General features: G+C 46.3%; 1 protein-coding gene across 2 annotated transcripts in view; it reads right to left on the bottom strand.

The window, feature by feature from the left end:
- Positions 1 to 22,140, bottom strand: part of LOC129386794 (sodium-coupled monocarboxylate transporter 1-like) — a 52,131-nt gene that overhangs the window by 24,211 nt on the left and 5,780 nt on the right. For both annotated transcript variants that reach the window (XM_055075002.2, XM_072284022.1), the window contains exons 3-5: positions 20,622 to 20,710; positions 10,924 to 11,033; positions 571 to 638 (exon numbers count right to left, since the gene is read on the bottom strand). In XM_055075002.2, the coding sequence (XP_054930977.1) occupies positions 571 to 638; positions 10,924 to 11,033; positions 20,622 to 20,710 (267 nt within the window). The remainder of the gene's footprint in view (positions 1 to 570; positions 639 to 10,923; positions 11,034 to 20,621; positions 20,711 to 22,140) is intronic.

The raw sequence follows: 22,140 nt of genomic DNA on the forward strand, positions 1-22,140 counted from the left end.
TAGGTTACCTCCACACTACACTGACGATGTGCAACGGTATCATTAAACCTGAGAGCATAAGCAATGGCAGCCCATTTCAGGCTCGCTGCTCAGGAAACCACCGCTCGTCAGGAGGCAAGTTTGACATTTTTAGAGAGAACTGGCGCACGCTTAAATAAACATTTAAACAAGCAAACAAACGCTTAAATAAATGCGTGACCCCTCCCACGCTAAGACGCCTGTATAGGACATGTTTCTGCAGCAACTATAGCAAGCGCCGGCGTGGCGCAGTGCCGGAGTAAACTCCCGCGTAGAGGAATCGGGTTCGATTCCGGAGGGAACTAGATATTTATTTGTAATTCCTAGTGATAGCTGCGACAGACACCGCCGGCAGCGACGATGGCGGCGGCGGCCACAGGCAATTTCGCCAACCGAAAAGGCTATTAGAATGAGTACATAACAGCTTACGCTGTAAAAAAAATGATGGCAGCATCTTTAGTTTCAAATTTCACTCGGTCAGTGGAAGATATTTCATGCAGCATGTTCACAGCAGACAGTGATATTCTCACGAGGCATTCTGAGCATACTCACCCTATTCAAGGGTCCCATATATATGCACAGCGTACTGTATGCTGTCATGGTTACACCTAAAGCTAGCGCTGTAACAATAAAGGAGAAACTATTTGAATTCATTACACCGTATGCATATATACTTCCATAAATAATTATTGTCTCCATGTTCTTATAATATCTGAGATCAAGTACATCTTAACACGTTAACTACCGGTTACAAGTGTAAATACTTAGGAGTAACAATATCTAAAGACCTCAACTGGACTCAACAAATCACTAATATTTGCCCTACCGCTGAAAAAAGTTATGGTTCTTACGTGGCAAATTAAAACTCGCTCCAGCCCCTGTAAAGTTAACAGCGTGTTTAAGGCCTACGCTAGAATATGCAAGCATCATATGGGGCCCCTACCAAAAAGGATTAATTTATAAAATTGAGCGAGTGCAAAGAAGGGCGGCTAGATTTATTCTTTCAATGTACTCGCGTAATGATTCTGTGACAGAGATGTTGCAAGAACGCCGTCGCATAGCCAGACTAAAATTCTTGTTTCTGCTTTCTCAAAATTTATTTAACTTTGATGCAGCGCAGTACCTAATTCGGCGACAAGTCCGGAGCCTGCGAAGTGACCACCGCAGCAACTTTCTAGTATTGCAATCTCATGTGAACACATACGCATACTCTTTTTTCCCTAGAACCATAAGAGACTGGCATGATTTACCGAGCGCCCTATGTGATTCTCAAACTGTAGAACATTTTAAAACCGAGGTTACAAAATATTTTCTGAATGAATCCTCATGTTCTAACATTTCTCGTTTAAGCTGTAGAATGCCATACCCGCCATTATACATTGCTATGTATAATGTTTCGATGTGTGGTGTAATATGTATCATGCAAGTTGTAGTATGTAGTATGATTATGCCTTTTTCGGCTACACATTGCTGCTTTATGTTTCACACGACGGTTGTTAAGTCTGATTTTGTATTATATTTATGTATAATGCCACGCTGTGACTTTCGAATCTATGTATTAGCTATATAGTGCTGCTTTATGTAAGCCGTGATGCGTTTTCTGCCATATTTGTACCCCACGGCTGTATTGGTACGCCCACACTAGCGACAAAAACGCGCGCGACACGCCGCACGCGGCAAGCGCCCGCGCGGCAGACGCGTGCGGGCAAGTCCACAGTCGCGTTGTGCGGCACGCGGCAGCGGCCCGTGGAGTCCCGCGTTGTCTCGTTCCATTCGATACTTCTCGTGACAACGCGCTCTCCGTTCTGCCCATTTCGTCTTCCATCGGAAGTGTCTGTGTTCTTTTGCGCCACTGCCGGCCACGCTCAGGCATGTCGGATACGGACGCGGAGCTACTGGTGACTGTGAACACTATAATACTTGTTTGTTCTTTACTTGTGTGACGCCGACGTGCCAGAAAGCGGGCGAGAAAGTTTTGGGTGCGGTACAGGGACACTGAGGGCCAGGCGCACACTCTGCTTCCCCGCCTTCACCAATTACTCACCTGTCATGCCAAACTGCTGTCCATAATGTGCCAGTGGTTGGCGCGCAGCTCCTTGTCCGACGCTCGATCTATCATAGAGGCACGCATATCCGCGAACGGTTTCCAAAAACGCCTCCATTGCGAGGCGAATTCTTCGTCGACGCCTCAGTGGCGGTGTGGTAAGGCTTAACAAAAACAGCCCCCTTGACTGGAAATGACCTGTGAGATTTTACGGCGCGCGTGTCACTGTTCTGTCTCAGAGCCCATAGATTATGATTCTTTGCTTGTGCGACAGGTGGCGCCACAGGAGCGCGGCTCGTAAAGCGGCTCGCTTCTGATTGGTGGTCGTTTTGCGTCTGCCGCGAAAAATGGGTCTCGCACCCATTCGCGCGTTTGCCGCGCGTTGCTGCCGCTTTTCGTGAATTTTGCCGCGCGCGACAGCACCGCTCGCCGCGCGCGGTGTGTCGCGCGCGTTTTTGTCGCTAGTGTGGACGTACCATAACGGCCCAATCGGCCAACAGTACCTGCAAATAATACAATAGAATAATAAAATATGACAGTTTCTTATTCTTAAAGTCGTACTAGTCGTTCCTAAAGTTACAAGAAGAAGTATGGGAATGCATTACCGTTTATTTACAGCAAAGCTGTTAATGTGAATAGAAGCGCACAAAAACGTTATGTGCCAGTTCTTACAGCTTTCAGAAAAAAAGATATTACTAACAAAGCCAATATTTCAAGTAAATTTGGATAATAGTAGGGTTGATATGGAGGCAAATTTTGAAAGTTTTTCTCAATTAGGGGTTATATTAAAGCTGTTAAGTGCTAGTTCTGGCTCCATTTAGAACCGTTATATAAAACTCTCAAGAACTTTACCAGCAGGACGAAACAAGGAAGACATTTCATGTTTACATCAAATGGAAGCCACGTAATAAGTGATGCGTATCGAAAGTGTGAAGTGTGTACGTTGAACATGGGCTTTCAAGATAATTCCTTAAGACTTGCATGCTTCGAATTTTCGTCTTACACGAAGCATGAAGTAGAATTTCCATGATCTCCTGGGTGGACTTGCGAGGCACGATGTTTATATTTCTTTGACGCAACAATCATGGCTGTAGTGACGAACGATAGATGTTTGAGCTGTGTAGGGTAATTACAGCCTTTCTAGAAATTTATCTATTCAAACGTTCCAGGGTATCAGACTGCCTTAACTCGCAATGTGTCACAATGTCTTAAAATAACTGTGCAACACGTCAACTCCAAATTCGCTCAAAACAGAGGAAAGGTTAGATGTAATATGCGACAGAACTTTCACGTTTCCTGATTAAATATATGCTTTGCAAATTATTACTGAACCCTTGTTTTTCTCGTATTTTCATGCTTCATTCGACGTTAATAGTTGGTTTCTTTTGTGTATTTCGTGAAAGTAAGCCAGGAACCTCGTTTTATTTAGTAGAAAAAAGGAGAAAGTTATGGGCAGTATGGGAGTACGCAAAGTGCGAATTGTGTGGGCTAATTACGGCACTTGTAATTAATTATGGGTGCAACTGCTGTTGGGTGTTACATATACGTATTACAATTGGTGCGAAATTCAGCGTCGCAAGTAATTACTGAACACTCGTTTTCTTCTAATTTTATGCGTTCAACGAGACTTACAATGGTTCTCGGTGGACTAAACAATGTACCTTGTTAATATAATATGTTTAAAATGAGGCGAACGTTATGGGTAATGGGTCAATCAAAAGAAAGGCGTGCATACTAATTACAGTATGCCGTGAATTACGTATGCAAGCGATGTGAAGTATTATAGGTTTGTTTTACGAACAAGGTAAAATTTATCCCGCTTCCCTGGCAGAACTGTGAATGCAATCGATATCAAATTTAGGGGGGAAAAGTAATAGTGGGACCATGGCCGCTACCTTCAACACGTTCGAAAAGCCGACGTTCGATTTCGCCTCGCGAGATTGTCCAGGCTGCGCCGATATCGCGGCTTAGGCCAATCTAGTCCAGTCGCGTGAGGCGAAATCGAACGTCGGCTTTTCGGACCTGTACAAGAGAGCGGCCCATGTGGGCAATGTTGCAGACAAGACATTGTTAATTATTGCCCTCACAAAATTATTTAAGAAGCGCTCCTAAAGGTTTTAAGCGCCCAAGGTTTAAAACGGACAAGTGGTGTAGGAGCAACATAATAATATATGTAATTTACCTACGTACACCTTAAATTCTTGTTGCAACTCAGTTCAGTGCACTTCTCCTTCAGAATTCTTTATTTCTATGCTATGTGCTAGATTTTGGCCCTAACGCATTTTATTTATTTTGCATTACTGCTTACTCCAGTAGGAGTGGTTGGAGAATGGGTACCAAACGATCACTACATCAAGAAAAGTCGCTCAAACAGAAAGCAGTAGCGAAAAGGAAATAGAAAGAAAGCACATCATAATTACATGCATAAGCATATGCATGCATAAAAAGAAGAAAAAGAACACGTACAATGACCGATCAGCTGATAATGAATAATTCAATATTTTCAATGTCGTCCGTTTCAACTGTGCGCGAGTCTAAGTCATTTCACTCTATTATCGTTCGCTGCAAGAAAGAAATCTCAAACACGTAATTTTTTTGTTCAAATTTAACTACTCAAAAGATATCGCACCTTCTAGTAGCATAATATTGTTGCGAGGTAGAGACAAGCAGGAATGTTGTTTATGCAAGGCGAATGCTGAAGGCAGCAGCTGACACTAGAACATGACGGCCGAAGCACCCCACCAACAACACTTCTTCGTCACCACTTCTTGCATCGCGCCACTACGCTGGCTTGGTTCGAGCGCCGACCAGGCGCAAGCGATTATGACCCGCAAAGGTACGCACGCACGTAGGGTTTTAAACGGGAGACATGTTCTTGGCAGTAGGGACGACGCGCTTGGCTCTTTGGGAGCAATCTCGTACGTCACAGCCGAAAACGTTCGCAGGATTTGGTAGAGACCTGAATACCGCGACAAAAGTTTTTCCAACAGGCCCACACTACAAGATGGTGACCACAGGAGCACGAGGGAGCCAGGTAAATATTGCACGTCCCTATGGTGTGTATCGTAATGGGACTTCTGAGAAGCCTGGGAATCAGTGAGAAGAGCGCGCGTGATCTGACGAGCCTGTTCGGCCATAGAAATTGCATCCCGGGCACAAGCCGGGTGCGACAGTGTGACTTGTGGAAGTGCAGTGTCCGGTGGCAAAACTGGATTGCGACCAAGCAGCACATAAAATGGTGAGTCACCTATAGTGTCCGCGGACGCATTGTACGTGGAGGTGACATACGGCAGAGCGACGTCCCAGTCCTGGTGGTCCGTAGAAACGTACATAGCTAGCATGTCGGCAAGCGCCCTGTTCAGTCGCTGTGTGAGACGGTTTTTCTGTGGATGGAAGCAATGGCTATAATATGCTCAGTAGAGCGAAGGCGGAAGATATCATCAATGACCTTTTACAAGAAGTAGCGTACGCAATCCGTGAGGAGCTGACGTGGAGCACCACGGTGCAGGATTGCGTTGTGTAGGAGCAAATCTGCGATTTCAGTGGCACGACTTGTCGGCAGAGGTGCCCTAATGGCTAAGCGCGTAGCGTAATCCGTTGCAACGGCAATTCCTTTCTTACCCTTAGTTGGAAAAGGGAAATGGCCAAGTAGGTGGAGTCCCACGTGAATGAAAGGCCCTGTGGGAATATCGACGGGTTGTAAAAGCCCAGCTGGAGCTATGGGAGTGGGCTTCCGGTGGTGGCACAGGCCGTAAGCAGCCACATGCCTGTGCACAGAGCGGTAGAGGTCGGGCCAGAACAAACGGTTCCGCACTCGGTCAAAGGTGCGAGTACCACCTAGATGCCCAGCGGTGGGCGCTTCGTGGAGTTGTTAAAGCACGGTGCGTTGAAGGTGCCCCGGTACGGCCAACTGTAGGTCAGTACCAGGAAGGCGCAAGCTGCGTTTGTATAGGACTCCGTCGGACATACAGAAGGGACGCAAGGTCAGGAGTTGGCTAGCTTAACCGATCTACGATGGTTCGCAGAAAGGGATCATGGCGCTGTTCTTCGCCAATGTTGAGGAAGCCTGAGGTGGACATAACACTGGTGTCGAATTCAAGGTCTGTGGCTTCCGATAGGTCAACAGGGTGGCGGGACATGCAGTCGGCGTCCTGATGTAAACGACCTGATTTGTACAGTACAGACAATGTGTACTCTTGCAAGCACAATGCCCAACGCCCAAGAAGCCCTGTAGGGTCCTTCAACGAGGAGAGCCCGCAGAATGCGTGGTGACCAATAATTACGCGGAAGTGGCGGCCAAATAGGTATGGGCGAAACTTCGCTGTCGCCCAAACCAGCGCTAGTCACTCTCGCTCAGTGGTAGAATAATTGCGATCGGCCACGGACAGGAGACGGTTTGCGTAAGCGATAACGCACTCTTGGCCACGCCCAATCTGGGCAGGAACCACGCCAATGTCGGGACCACTAGCATCTGTACAGATTTCAATGGGTGCTGAAGGGTCAAATTGGGCTAAAATTGGAGACTTCATGAAGAGTTTGATGAGTGCTGTGAAGGATTCGACCTGCCGCTGTCCATACGTGAAAACGCCATCGTTCTTTAAAAGCTAAGTGAGAGGGCACCCAATGTCAGCAAAATTTTGAACAAAGCAATGAAAGTACGAGCATATGCCTATGAAGTTGCGAGCCTCCTTAAGTGAGCATAGCACAGGAAAGTCTTGCACGGATCGAACTTTGGCCGGGTCAGGTTTAATTCTATTGACGTTTAAAAGGTGCCCGAGAACGGTTATTTCACTGCAACCAAAGTGACACTTCAACGAGCTGAGCTGAAGTTTCACAGCGCAAAACACAGCAATGACAGTCGCGAGGCGCTCAATGTGGGTTTCAAAGGTTGAAGAAAAACGATTACGTCATAGACATAATACAGACAGATGGTCCACTTCAAGCCTGGGAGAAAGGCTTCCATCATTCTCTCGAACGTCTCCGGGGCACTGTAAAGGCCGAAGTGCATGACTCTGAATTGAAAAAGTCCAACAGGTGCAATAAAGGCTGTCTTTCCGCTATCTTTCTTTTTAACAGCAATCTGCCAGTAGCCCGAGCGGAGATCAATCGATGAAAAATATTTCGCGCTATGTAGACAGTCAAGTGCACCATCGATACGAGGCAATGGATGCATTTACTTCTTGGTGATCTTGTTCAGATGGCGATAATAAACTACGAAATCTCCACTTGTTGTCCCTTTTGTTGACCATGACTACTGGTGAGAACCACGGGCTAGTGGGAGGCTCGATTATGTTCTTCAGCATCTTCGCGACTTCGCTTTGAATGATCCTGCGGTCTGCCGCAGACACGCGATAGGGGCGGTGATAAACAGAACTCGCCTTGCCGGTGTGAGTCCGATGGGGGACTATGGCTTCTGACGGAGCGGGTGCTCATCGAAATCAAAAATATCGCGGTAACTAAACAAACAGCGCCTAAGGTCTTCAGTTCGAGCTGGAGAGAGGCCAGTAGCGATCACTTTATCAACGTCGCGGTAGCGTCGCGACGCCGAACGCGAACACGCGAGCATAAGGCTGACACAGGCAGAAATAGTGGACGCGAGCGGAGATACCTGGTACTCGTGCACAGGTGTCACACGGACCACTGTCATGTTACCGGGAAGAACATGTGCAACACATGCAAAGTTGAGAACGCGAAGCCAAGTAGAATTATCGACCATGATGACAACGGTACTTGGGAGCGCGACGCCATTTAGTAGATAACGTCGGCAAGCGGAGAGACGATGTAGTCGCCATCAGGAACATGTGGTCGCGCGGTAAAAGGCACAGTAGTAGTGACTTGAGGCGGCAACCGGGCGAATCCTATTGAACACAGGGACGGATAATGGGCATCAGAAAGTAGCTGTCAGAACGAAGGCCCAGGTGCATGACACCTGTAGTACAGCCTATTAGAGTGGAATTGGTCGAAAGAAAGTCGAGTCCCAAAATCAGGCCATGCGGACGGTGCTCTAACACAATAAATAAGACGGTGGTTTGATCGCCGGCAATCGTTACTGTTGCTGTACACATGCCGACAACCGGAGGCGTCCTGTCCTCGGCAACGCGTACTGTGCACGGACACGGAAGGCGTGAAGACCTTTCTGATTTTTTCACCAAGGACGGCATTCATTACAGACATCTGCACACCGGTGACGACAAGGAACTTGACTGGTACTCCATCTACCTCAACGTGTAGTATGCTTCGAAGGGTAGGCAATGTGATCGGAGTATTTACAGGCCGGGTCGTTGACGCAGCGTCACCTCCGGGAGCTGCACCAACTAGTTTTCTTGTGGCACCAACGCGGGACAAATAGAGTGGCGGGCCTACGGCGAATGAGACCGACGACCTAGGGGCGATGGTGACCGGCTGGTTCAGAAGGCTGTAGTTGCGTTGTGGGTATTCGTAGATGAAGGACACACAGAGAAACGGGAAGCACCTTGATCTGGACGGTCAGACGGGAAGCAACACCTAGGGAGCCATGACCAACGACGGCGGCAATGACGAGCGATATGTGCAACACATGAGCAAGTGAAACTAATCGGCCTATCATCTGGTGTTCTCTAGTCGGATGGGTTACGACGGCGATGTTGAAACCGCTGAAACCGGGGAAGCTGTGGTTTGGTGGCACCAGCCTTGGCTGAGAGCGGCATCAGGAATGGTGCAGAGAGACGGTAGGCCTAAATTTGCTATCTCTTCTTTGACAATGACCTGCATAAGCGACACAGAACATGCGTTGTCTGAGCAATGCTGAGGAGGAACGACTGCAGACGTGGCATCGAGCTCGCGAACAATTAACCGCGTCAAATTTTCTTGTCAACACAAATGAGGGCCACGTGGCTGTTCTTCACACGAAGACGTCGAAGCTGTATTTTGTAGCCTGTTGAACTGCTTCCGAATGCGGCGAATCTTTATCAGTTCGAAATTTAGCCACTGTTTGATGATCGCGTCCACCGAGTCATAGTTCTTGCAGATAAGCAGGCTGAATGGGTCATCTGCTATGTCCTTCAGGATGCGGCCAATCTTGTTGGTCTCGTCCATTTCCTTACCAGCTGTACGACAGAGCGATAGGACATCTTGTATATATGCCACTTAAGATTCTGTCGATGTTTGAGCATGGGTCGATAGCTCCTTCTTCGCTGTCAGGTGACGGCCAGAAGGCTTTCCAAACATATCTAGAAGATTATGCTTGCAGAAGTCCCAACTCGTTATTTCATGTTCGTGAGTCTCGTACCATGCTAACGCTGTGTCTCGGAGGTAGAATATCACATTCGCTAGCATTAGTGTTGGGTCTTACCGATTATTTTCACTTACACGCTCATACCGGGAAATCCAGTCTTCAACGTCAGTACCATCGAAACCATTAAAGGTCCATGGGTCTCGCAGCAGAGACAACACAGCCGAGGTCCGAGTCTGCGGCACCGGAGGTGGGCGGTCGGTCATTGTGGTGCTTTGGCTGTCGATCATCGTGTCAGGGCTCACGCAACGACCTCTGCCCTGCTCCGTGTTGGTACTCCGCACGTCTACCAAAATGATGCGAGGCGGAGACAAGCAAGTATCTTTTTTATGCAACGCGAATGCTTAAGGCACCCGCTGACACTAGAACATGGCTGCTGAAGCGCCCCAGCAACACTCCTTCGTCATCGTCTCTTGCTTGCACGTCCTGTCCTGCATCGCGACAATATGTAGAAAAATAGTTGTGTCACTTTTAAGTGTCCTTTAATGATTTGAAACATAAAGTGTAATATCGTAATTTTATTCCCCTACGAGGAGTATTTCAGACCAGTTTTTGCCACCAGTAGCGAAACCGATGCTCTGCAATAGCGATTAAAAATAAATCTCGCCACTTTATATTGTATTATTCCTAACCTGCTGATATTAACTTAAGTAAAACGGTCTCAAATAATAATATTATAATCAAGAATGGGTAAAATAAGAGTCTCGTACGCTGTAAGGTTTATTTCCCATGAATTATTGCGAAGGGAACGTTTCATGCAATCATGCAATGAAGCTTCGACATTGCCTGGTTAGTGATTTGGGTTATGTGATCATTCTAATGCAAATTACTGCAAATACGAACGCATAGATATTTGTCATGCTCGAAGCGTGATAGCATGTTTCCACCCAGTATGTAATCAAATAATAGGACATGCTCCTTATTTGCTACAGACATGACAACACTTTTCTCAGAGTTTGCTGACATTTGCCATGTGTGGCACCACTGAAACACTTGATGAAGTTCTTTGGTTTGTTGAAGCTCGTCCTAAGTTGAGTTAAGAACATAATATAACCCACAGCCATCCGCGCAACGTCTAATTTTAACATAATGTCTCTGTCATCCATTTTCAAGTATAACTACCACTTCACTTCACTAACGCACACACCGGCTGAAACGTTGTGTAGCTTCTTGCTTAGCTACATTCATCGCAGTAAAGTTTGAGTCACGCTGTCGCACGGATTTCCCCCCTGTAGCGTAAAAAAATTATCTGCAACCGAAGTATGCTAACCTGGCAAACGTTCCCGGTGGCTTGTGGGCAAAACGTCGTTACCTGTTGCAGTGGATTAAACGAAACAAAAGACAAACCGCCATGCGAAAACACCGCTCATGCACTTTGCGCCGTCACACCCTTTCACCGGACACGCCCATTGTGCGCCGGCGAGGAGGAGGGCGAAGTTGGAGGAAACTACTCGGACGGCAGTCGCCCAGCAACAGCGCTCACCCAATGGTACAATCGAGCAGATTTGCAATTCACCGAGCGGAGTCACTTAAGCAAGCATAAAGCCCAGGTAATTATCAGTTCAATCCTAGCTGCTGCGTTTCATCTTACCTGTGCAACGTGTAATCCACAGAACGTGACGCGTGGCATATTTCCACCGAGGGGAAATGATATCAACGTATACAATAGCTGCTTGCGAATTAATTGTGGACGATGTCGTACTGAAAAAGAAGAAAGAAACATTAGCACTCTTTATGTGAAGCAGTCAAGGTCTAGCCACTCGCAAATTTAGTGCTGATCTTTGTCAACGCGTACGCATAATTGCAATTATTTTGCAATTTCATACACAGGAATAGACGGAGGCGTAAAAAAAGTGAGACACTGGGACAACTTTTTTTCGTTCAACGTGCGGCTTGCGCTAGAAACGTAGCGGCTTAAAGCTGTCTCTGTGTCGTACGCTTATATCTTCGAAATCCATAACGCCCGGGATTGAGAATGAGGTGATTCATACCGCTGCAAATATAACGTCAGTCGTGGCTTTCAAGTTTCTGTTCATGTGGAATGCTCCAAATCCCGTATCCAAAATGTTCACAGGTTCGCTGAGTTTCTCTGCTCTAGGTTCACCCCTACGCGAATAGTAGGAATGACTTTCTACATTCGTTTAGTGCGTGAGTACCATCAAGGCCCATAAGCGTTACATGAAGATGTGGCACAAATAAGAACCTTAACTGGAGCAAACGTTCTATAGTTACCTGACCTGTCCCTTTAGCATCAATGATAATGATTCTAACTTGGTAAAGCAGGATCAATTAAGAAATGTGCTCTAGTGCACAGTCAAACTGGGCTAGATAGCATACAATTGGGAATCTGACGTAGAACATATTGGCATGTCCTGAAAGCTCTCTATAAATATGTGAAACGCCCTACGAGGCCTGCAGGGATTGCAGCATACACGTTAGATGACAGTCCGTAGTTTCATGTTAGCTAGTTGCTTTTTTGGCACTTGAATAGACTGTGCTCATAGGACTCTTTTTTCAAGTGAAAAGCTCTAATCAATTGATCAGATAGCCCTTGTTTTTTTGTTTCCCCCTTTTTTGTTTCGCTGTTTATTCGCGCTAGTTTTCATCACAAGTACCCAATTTCAGCTATGCATGCAGAAATACGTCATGCGTTTACCTTATCTTAGGGGTGACCTTCAGGATGAAAAATACACAACGAAAAATGCGTATGGTGAAGGGGTTGATTCAAAGCAGTCAATGTTAAATAATGGTCCCGAATGATTTCGGTCGTGATCACAAACACGTCTGTAACAACGTAGCAGAGCGATAAGTTGAGTTAAACTATCAGCAATAGAATTCGATCAAACGCCTGTATAACTAATCGCTCTGGTAGGCGACGTTTAATCGTCTTATGAAATTGTGAGATGGCACAAAAAGAAAAAAAAACAGGAACAAGAAATTTCTAATACTATAAAGCAACATTGCAACGCTACAGCCTTTCCGGGCCCTAGAAACGCCAGCTGCCGCTCGACTGCCAGAAAGAAATAGCGAAGCTCGGAAAGAATAAATGGCGATAACAGGACGACTGGTTTTTACACAAAAATTGCCTTACTTATTAATATATGGAAAACGAGGATTTGCAACGACGAATGACGGAAAGTTAGCATTATTGTAAAGGCGTGGGCGTGTAGCCATGGCACTTGGCAGGTGTTTTAAGAAGTTCGTAAATCAGTTGTGCTAAAGCTCGCAAGGTTGATAAAGTTTCATGAAAGAAAAAAACATTTGATTCTCCTTAAGGTAGCACGAAGCTACAAAGCAATCCCGTTACAGCTTTCTCATAAAAAACTTTGCTCCTGAAAGAAGATTTATATATATATATATATATATATATAAGGAAGAAAGATATATATTGTGAGAGGAGGTTTAGGCAGCCAGTCTCTTCTTTATTCTCCCGAGTGAGAGCCCCACCACCAGGCCCCAAAACGGTGATGCGGAGTATGTACAGGTGAGAATATGAAGCGTATGAATAATGCTCACACTAATTTCCCGGCACGCGCAAGCGGCCAGCCAGGCCGCGACTTAGCCAGGAGGGGAACGCTGAACGAAGCGTTCTAGGCGCGAAACGTGAACGACCTCCGAACCACGACAACGATGGTCGGAAGAAACGTCTACGGGAGTAACGCGATAGTTCACGGGGGATGTTTGCTCGTTAATAATATAGGGTGCAAGAAAGCGGGATTCAAACTTCTCGCACAAACCGGGTGTACGAATGGGCGTCCAAAAGAGCACTTCCTCTCCAGAACGAAAGGAGACGTCGCGACGAGAGATGTCGTAACGTTGCTTGCGATCTAGCTGACTGACTTCTGTGTTGAAGCGAGCACGTTGACGGCATTCCTCAAGTCTCGAGACGTACTGTTCGGGTATACTGGCCGAGGTGTTAGTTGGGGCATTGAAGAAAGCGGCGTCGATGGTGAATGTCGGTGAACGGCCGTAAACTAGGTAGAAAGGTGAGTATCCCGTAGTTCGTTGGATAGCGGTGTTGTGAGCAAAAGTCACGAAAGGTAAAAGTTTGTCCCAATTGTCGTGGTTTGGCCCGATATACATTGATATCATATCTATTAGTGTGCGATGAAATCGCTCGGTTAAGCCATTTGTTTGTGGGTGGTATGCGGATGTTGTCTTATGAACTGTGCCACAAGCTCCGAGTACTACTGCTAGCATTTTTGACATGAAAGTCTTGCCGCGGTCGCTTAACAGTACACGAGGTGCACCATGGCGCAGCACAATGGCATCTAGAAAGAAGGTGGCAACGTCGGAGGCCGAACTAGAGCGTAGAGGAGCGGTCTCTGCGTAACGTGTGAGCTGGTCAACAGCTGTCACGACCCATCGATGACCCGCTGGCGTTATGGGCAGAGGGCCGACTAGGTCTATACCAACGATGGCGAACGGTGTCTCGGGACATGGAATGGGCTGTAAAAGCCCAGCAGGAGGCGAAGTCGGTCGTTTCCGCCGTTGACACTGAACGCAAGAAGCGACGTACTTGGCCACAAAGGTAGACATGCCTGGCCAAAAGAAACGGCTCCTAACGCGGTGGTATGTTTTGTGGAATCCCAGATGGCCAGCAGATGGGTCGTCGTGCAAGGCTTCAAGGACTTGTGTGCGCATCGAACGTGGAAGAATAGGTACCCAGCGGTGTCCGTCGGAGTTGTATATGTAGCGGTACAGCACATCGTTGTCAAGCTTAAATAGTCGCAGTTGTCGACGTAATCTGGCATTTGGTGCAGATGTAGTTCCGCACAGGCGTTGGATGATGCTGTTGCAGTAGGGGTCAGAACGTTGACACGAGGCGAGGTGAGTGACGCGATTGGAAGATAACGTGTGAGTAACCAATAGAGGTAATAACGGTAATAACGGGAGTGACGACTTAGTCTCATCATCAAGTGGCGAGCAATGGGGAGGTGTACTCGAAGCTAATAGTGGTAGCGGGCAGCGAGAGAGAGCGTCGGCATCTTGATGTTTTTTTTCCCAGACTTGTAGACAACGTCAAAATCGTACTCTTGTAAGCGTACCACCCAGCGACCAAGTCGTCCGGACAAATTTTTGATTGACGACAACCAGCATAAGGCGTGGTGGTCGGTTATGACCGTGAAATGGCGTCCGTAAAGATATGGTCGAAATTTTTGGATCGCCCAAACTACTGCGAGACATTCCTGTTCTCTGATCGAGTAATTCTTTTCGGCAGGTGTTAGTGCGCGACTGGCATAGGCAACAACTCTCTCTCGTGACGTGGTATCACGCTGTAAAAGTACAGCACCGATCCCATGGCCACTAGCGTCGGTGTGCAAGCAAGTTGGTGCGTTCTCATCGAAGTGACAGAGGACAGGGTCGGTGGTTAATGCCTGCTTGAGGGCTTGAAAAGAAAGTTCGCATTCATCTGTCCAAGGGAAAGCAGTGCCCGACGTGAGCAACTTGTGGAGCGGTGACGCCACGGCCGCAAAATGACTGATGAAGCGGCGGAAGTAGGATGCCAGGCCCAAGAAACTTCTTAATTGCTTTTGATTTTCAGGGCGAGGGAAGCGAAGCACGGCAGCAACCTTTTCGGGATCTGGTCGAACGCCATCTTTGCTGATAAGATGGCCCAACACTTTGATGTTCTTTCTGGCAAAATGGCATTTCTTTGTGTTGAGTTGGAGTCCAGCGTTGGAAATGCATGTGAAAACTTCGTCCAAGCGCTGAAGGTGCTGACGAAAAGTTGTAGAAAAATAACGATGTCATCTAAATAGCACAGACAGGTCTTCCACTTAAGGCCACGTAAAACTGTGTCGATCATGCGTTCAAATGTTGCAGGGGCATTACATAAACCAAATAGCATGACGTTGAACTCATAAAGTCCGTCTGGTGTGGCAAAGGCTGTCTTGTCCTTGTCCGCTTCGTGCATGGGGATTTGCCAGTATCCGGATCGGAGGTCTAGACTAGAGAAATATTCTGCACCCTGGAGGGAGTCAATGGCATCGTCAATTCTTGGCATCGGATATACGTCTTTGCGCGTGATCTTATTAAGGGCTTGATAATCGACGCAGAATCGTACAGAGCCGTCTTTCTTGCGAACCAGCACGACAGGAGACGATCAAGAACTGGAGGATGGCCGAATGATGTCTCTTTTTAGCATGTCATCAACGTTATCCGCAATGATTTTCCGTTCTGCGGAAGACACGCGATACGGGCGGCGGCGTACAACCGAACTGCCTTCGGTTTCGATGCGATGTACTGCGACGGAAGTGCGCCCCAGAAGCTTGGAGTGGACGTCAAATAAGGCTCTGTGTTTGTGCAGGAGTGCCAGAAGGTCTTCTTTCTGCGCAGCGGTCAAATCGGGATTTATCGCGGCCGTTAAAGCAGCGGCAGCAGTGTGATAATCAGTTGTGGTAGACAAAGGTGGTGATTCGGTGTGAAGCGGTACCAGCGAAAGAGGTTTGATGTCAGTAAAGCATGTCACAGTAGAGCCCTGGGAGAGCACAACTGGCGAAGAAGTAGGGTTATGAACAGCGACTAACGCTCTACCGCCCTGAAACCGAACTAGGCTAGGAGTAAGGCTAAGCCCACCAGAAATGCAGTAACCGCTCGGTGCAAGGAACACATCACCATTAATAATAGTCTCGGAAGTCAGCGTCAGAATATGCTCATTGCGCGCGGGAATGAAACAGTCGGTAGACGTGACAAAACGCAGGCTATGATCATTGACAGTGGATGAAGATTCAGTGTCTGTCATACGAATAGTTCGCTGACGGCAAGAGATGAAAGCTGAGGCGGAGGACAGGAAGTCCCATCCCAAAATCATCGCGTAAGTGCACGAAGATAGCACGACGAACTGAATGTGGTGGAGGATGCCATCAATGAAAACGCCCGCAGTGCAAACACTGGAGGGCTGAACAAGAACGGCATTAGCACAACGAAGGGGAGGGCCATTATACGGTGTCTTCACTTTTCGCAATCGAGAACACAAGTCAGCACTAATAACGGAAAGCGATGCACCTGTGTCAACCAAGGCTTCGATTCGGACACCTTCAACACACACCAGAAGTACATTTGACGGGCGCTCCGGAGGAGTTTCACGTTGTCCAAAAGATGCAGCTTTCCCTCCTGAAGCTGCACCATTTAGTTTTCCGGGCGGTGATCGGGGGACGAAGTAGCCGGTCGTAGAGGGGAAGAAGAGCGCCGCACCGGTGATGGAGAGCGACGACGCGGGAAACGCAATGAACCGGCAGTGTTGAAGTCCTGTGGAGATGGGGAACGTCGTGGATAATAATCGTAGGCAGAACGCCGACGTCGTGGTACAGGGCCAGAAAACTGATCCCTTTCAAAGCCGTCATAGCCACGTCTTTCATCTTGCTGACGGCGTCGGCAAAACCTGGAAATGTGGCCACGGATGCCGCAGTAGTAACAAACCGGTCGAGGTGGGCTCCATGCGTTATAAGACGAAACAGGCGATGGTCTTGCAGTGATAGGATTCAGGGACATGTGCGGTGCAGGTGCCTGTTGTGGTGGCTGCTGGGAGGCTGGCGCTATAGAGGCAACCTGAGCGTACGTTGGCGTATGGATAGGGTGCGGGCTCGTGATTTGCGGGCAGGTCACGGCAGCTATCTCTTCCCTCACGATATGGCGTAGGCCGCCACCAGGGGGCGTCAGATGGACCTCAGGACGGTTTGACGAAGCTTGGGCGTGCAGTTCCTCACGGATGATGGAGCGAATCAAAGCACGTAGCTCGCTGTCGTTGGACGCCTGGAAATCAGATGTGTCAGGGCGTAAGCGGAGCATATGAAGGTCATCGAGACGCTGACACGTAGTGATGATGTCGGCGACGGTAGTGGGATTCAGCACTACAAGAGCATTGAATGCCGCAGTCCCAATACCCTTGAGCAGGTGGCGTACACGGTCACTCTCTGCCATCGAGGTGTTCACGCGGCGGCAGAGGGCGAGGACGTCCTCTATGTACGAAGTGTAGGACTCGCCTGAGTGCTGTACACGCTCAGCAAGCTGCTTCTTAGCGATATCGGTGCGGACAGACGAGTTCGCGAAAATCTGGCGTAGATGGTGTTTAAAGATGCTCCAGTTGACCAAATCGAGCTCATGATTAGAAAACCAAGTTTTCGCAACTCCGGTTAGGTAGAAGGCGACGTGAGCAAGTTTTGCTGATTCGTTCCAGTGGTTAAAGTCACTCACGCGCTCGTATAGCTCCAACCAGTCTTCAACGTCGTCGCCTAGAAGCCCAGCAAATACCGGTGGATCCTTCTAAGGGGTGGTGACTGTCCAAGAAGGAGTTCCCGCAGGAGTAGGCAAGGTGGATGTCGTGGTACTGGTCTGCTGGTCTTGCGACATGGTTGAGTGCAGTTGGTAGAGGCGGCGACCCGAGCGGAGCTCCAGGGATGTAGCGTAGGTGAGGCTGGAGAGAGACCTGGAGCGAGAGGGCGAAGGAACCGGACAGCACACTCCACCACTCGTGAGACGAGGTTTAGGCAGCCAGTCTCTTCTTTATTCTCCCGAGTGAGAGCCCCACCACCAGGCCCCAAAACGGTGATGATGAGTATGTACAGGTGAGAATATGAAGCGTATGAATAATGCTCACAATATATATATATATATATATATATATATATATATATATATATATATATATATATATATATATATATATATATATATATATATATATATATATATATATATATATCAAGGGTGATCAGCATTTCCCAGGTTATTTCTGTCGGTAACGAACAGAAAAGTTGTGTACAGCTCCATTTTCCGCCACCATATTTTCTGTCATTTCACAGCTTTTTTTCTTCTTTTCATGAATAACAGACATTTTCAGCGAAGTACATTTTCTGTCATGTCATGCACTTTATTTCTTCCACACCACCTTTTAATGACTGACATAATATACAGAACATTACAAGTGCTGCCATGTTTCAATGCAGTGAAATATTTCACTGCTTTTATGCGAGTACTAGAAATGCCAAGTTTGCATCATAGAATAGTGGTAAATGCATGTGCAATGCTAAACAATGTCATCATGAATAGTATTTTAATTTCTATTAACATGGGACAGGTGCTAAATGAAGTATACAGTAAAAGCACGCACAATATGCAGTAATCGCTAGTATGTATGAGCACCTATGATCCACTTTAAAACAGCTATACAATACAATGAATGCAACACCGAAAGTAGTATTCGCTGTACAATGAAGACAACCAGTCACTAGAGTGTGATGACGAGTATACACAACAGGAGAATGTTTAGGGCAAATTGCGCCTTGCTCGAGACTAGTACAGAATGAAACAGCTAGTGAGATATTAGACACAAAACACAAGGCATGCCACAGACTTTTTGCATTATTTCAGTGTAACCAAAACATTGGACCTGCTAAGTATGGTGAATCAATCTTGCGAAATAAAATGACTGTAAAATGAAAATAGTTGTACGATACAGTAAATGTACGACTGGTGACGACAAAATAATGGCAAGTATATGCATTAGAAAAATTGTGCAAATCTGCAAATTGTGCCTTGCTGGACACTAGTAGTCCATGAAGCAGTCAGATACGAGCAACAATTCACAGGGGCATCAAAGAGGCTCTTTGCATTATCACAGTGTAAGCATAAAGCAGCCAACTGGGTCATTCTGATTAGTATGTCCAATCTTGTGACGTCAATAAATATAAAAATCACAATAGTAATACAACGAATACCAATCATGAAACTGTAACGGCAAGTATATGCTTAAGAAAGCTTGTGTATATTTTCAATATGTGCCATGCCTCACACTAATTGCTAAAACAGCGTGAAACAAGACGGAGAAAGAAATAACACACGATGATATGGGTGCCGACTTTCATCTGTTTATTTCTTGATGTTGCCACGTATAAATACACACATGAACCACCAGTATGAAACTAAAAAAAAAAGCTTCAAGGTGAGTGACACAGACCTGTACGACTCAGCTCTTGATAGTGAGAGCGATTACACGATCACACGTGCAATATTCATTGCCTCGATAATCTGCCTAACCCGCTTGTCTTTGTGACAGCTAATAATATGACTGTTCAAAGGCACACATGGGTTAGAACAGCTCCGTCACCTAGATTTCGTGCCGCATTGATGACAGCGCTGGCTGAGGTGGCCCTGGCTACTCTCATTAACATAGTAGTCATTATGGCCTGCACTGCCGTCCAGGCAGGGCTCAATCTATGCGATGGCGCCATTCTACGCCATGCGTGCCTTTGTTTGAACAGTCGGATTACCAGCCGTCAGACAAGCGGATTAGGGAGCTTATCGAGGCAATGAATATTGCATGTGCAAGTAAAAGGTGTGAGAACATGGCACCACTCGAACTATTATAAAGGAGGTCATGTTTTTTAGATCGTGGGCAATAAGTAAAGTGATCGGTTGTATGGATTGTGCTTTTCAGTTTCATGCCATTGGTTGTATATATAAATGATAATAGCAAGAAATAAACAGTTGAATGTGAGCGCTCGTGTCGTGGGCTCTTCCTCCTCGTGTCTTGTTTAGCAGTTTTAGCACTTACGAACCACCAACTCGCCCCACAAGCAACTACTCTGCCCGACACTAGTACTGCACAAAGCGGTGAGATACAAGCAACAAGACATAAGGCATGAAAGTGTGTTTGCATTTTCGCAGTGTAACCATAAAACATCGATTGACTCCACTTAGTACGTCCAACCTTGCAAGTACAATAAATGTAAAATAAAATATTATACTACAATAGAAAATTAGTATTACGGTCTATACAAGAAGTCACTATACTGTAATGGCAAGCTTATGCATAAGGAAGGTGTCTTGGGCATACTGTGCCTTGCTTGAGACTAGTACTGCATTAAACAGCGAGATACAAGCGAGACATAAGACATGCCACAAGCTGTTGCATTATTTCAGTGTAACCATAAAACATTGATTCACTCTAGTACGTAGTACTCAAAACGACCTCTTTTAGGACTCCAAATTTAGGTGCCACTGAACTTAATGCGTCTAAACAGTGTGTCTCAAGCCAGCTGCGGTGACCTTTTAGAAGTTCAGATGTGAGAAAAGTGTAAGTTTTGTAAACAGCCTAACACGCTCGCGTTGTGTTACGGGAGACAGTAGCATTATTCATCAAAAATAAGTCTTATCAATCATATCATCATTAGGAAATTATCCTCTAAGCAAGCATATTAACGTGGAAATGCAATAAAAGTGCCTCATTTTTAACTAGGGTGTGTGAATTAATACAGTATGAGTAGATGAATAGTTGTTGGTAGATACCTTGTTGCAGCACAGACAACACCCGCGAGAAAAAGACCTACGCATCCGGGAAATTGCACTAGACGTGTTTTGATGTAGTACGGCACAATCTGCAAACAGGTTTCAAAAAAGGAAAGACAAGCAGTACCGTGTTTAACAAATTTCTTGAAATAACGTCAATGTTTCGGCACGCTTACTGTTGTCTTTTGCTGATCGCTGCCAATATCAAGATGCTGCCTTCGGAGAATAAGAATGGCAACAGCTCTGTTTATTATGTTTCACTATATTTCTTTATTAGGTATAACGTGTGCAAACACATAGCGGGCATTTAAATTCAAAACAAGTTTTCCTGTTCACCTTCACGTCTAAACGAACTAATGAGTGTCAGCCATCGCAGGAACCATTTCTAGTATAACAGGCCAAATTGGGATGGGCACAGACATGAAGAACGTGCTTGCGTTGAGGCTTAGGTGCATAAAGACTACTCACAGGTAGATAAACTTTATCTAGAGTCCACTAGTGGAACTATATCTGCCCAAGTGTTGCTTTAGGGTGATAAACATAACGGATCAATAGCACCCGTAAGTTACCTGGAGATGTCGGGGAGAGCCAGACATTCATCCAGCACTAATCCCATATCAACTGCAGCTATGACCGTTGGCCTTGTCTATGCTCCTCTAGAGCTGTTCTTTTGATCTAGGAAGCATCAGAACCACAGGACGACCTACATGTATATACCCTCATATTATTTTTTATCTTTGTTATGTAGGAGAAAACGGCTTCACATAGTGAAAGCAGCTACACTGACAACGCTGTGCCCATGATGCTCTGTTACTTTTTTAGTAAAAAAACGTGAGCAATCATCCGGGCAGCATTTTTTAATCATGTCCCTCCTAAAACTCTTCTTCAAAGCCAGGCATACTCCAGGTAGCAATATGCGTGAGCTAGTTGACTGACGTGCCGTCTGGGTGGTACAACATAGAACTTTGCTTCAATGCTTCCTCGCTATTGGTTGCTAAAAACTGCCCGAAATCTCAATTGTGGCTTAAAAAGTGGTGGTGTTGAGTTTTATTATTGAATATTTTGTTTTCTATAGCCCCGCTCAAAGGTCTGGATGTTTTAGTGTCTGCTTGGAAAAAAAAAATGCGCTTAATCTGAAGACGCATTGTTTATAAATTGTTATAGATTGTTTATAGATTGTTTATAGATTGTCATGGCACCAACTACCAGACTACGATGCTTTTGCAGAATTCTAGAACATGGGGATTAATAATGTTTCAGAAACATTGTGACGCAACCGCGATCATTAAAGCGTGTTCTTAAGCTTCAGCGTCGTGCAGTGCTCTTCCTTCTACAGTTCAGTCGTCTACCAAGCTGACCGTACCGATGCGAACGTGCGGATTAATTAGCAATTTTCCATCGAATAAGTAAGGAAAACCTAATTAAAAAGCAATGGTATTTCGATATCTGAAGACTGGAAGCCATCCATTTCGTGAAATCTCCGCTGGCATGTGGCAAATGGCTGTGAAGTTAACGTTCA

This window comes from Dermacentor andersoni, chromosome 8, assembly GCF_023375885.2.
Source record: "Dermacentor andersoni chromosome 8, qqDerAnde1_hic_scaffold, whole genome shotgun sequence".
Lineage (NCBI taxonomy): Eukaryota > Metazoa > Arthropoda > Arachnida > Ixodida > Ixodidae > Dermacentor > Dermacentor andersoni.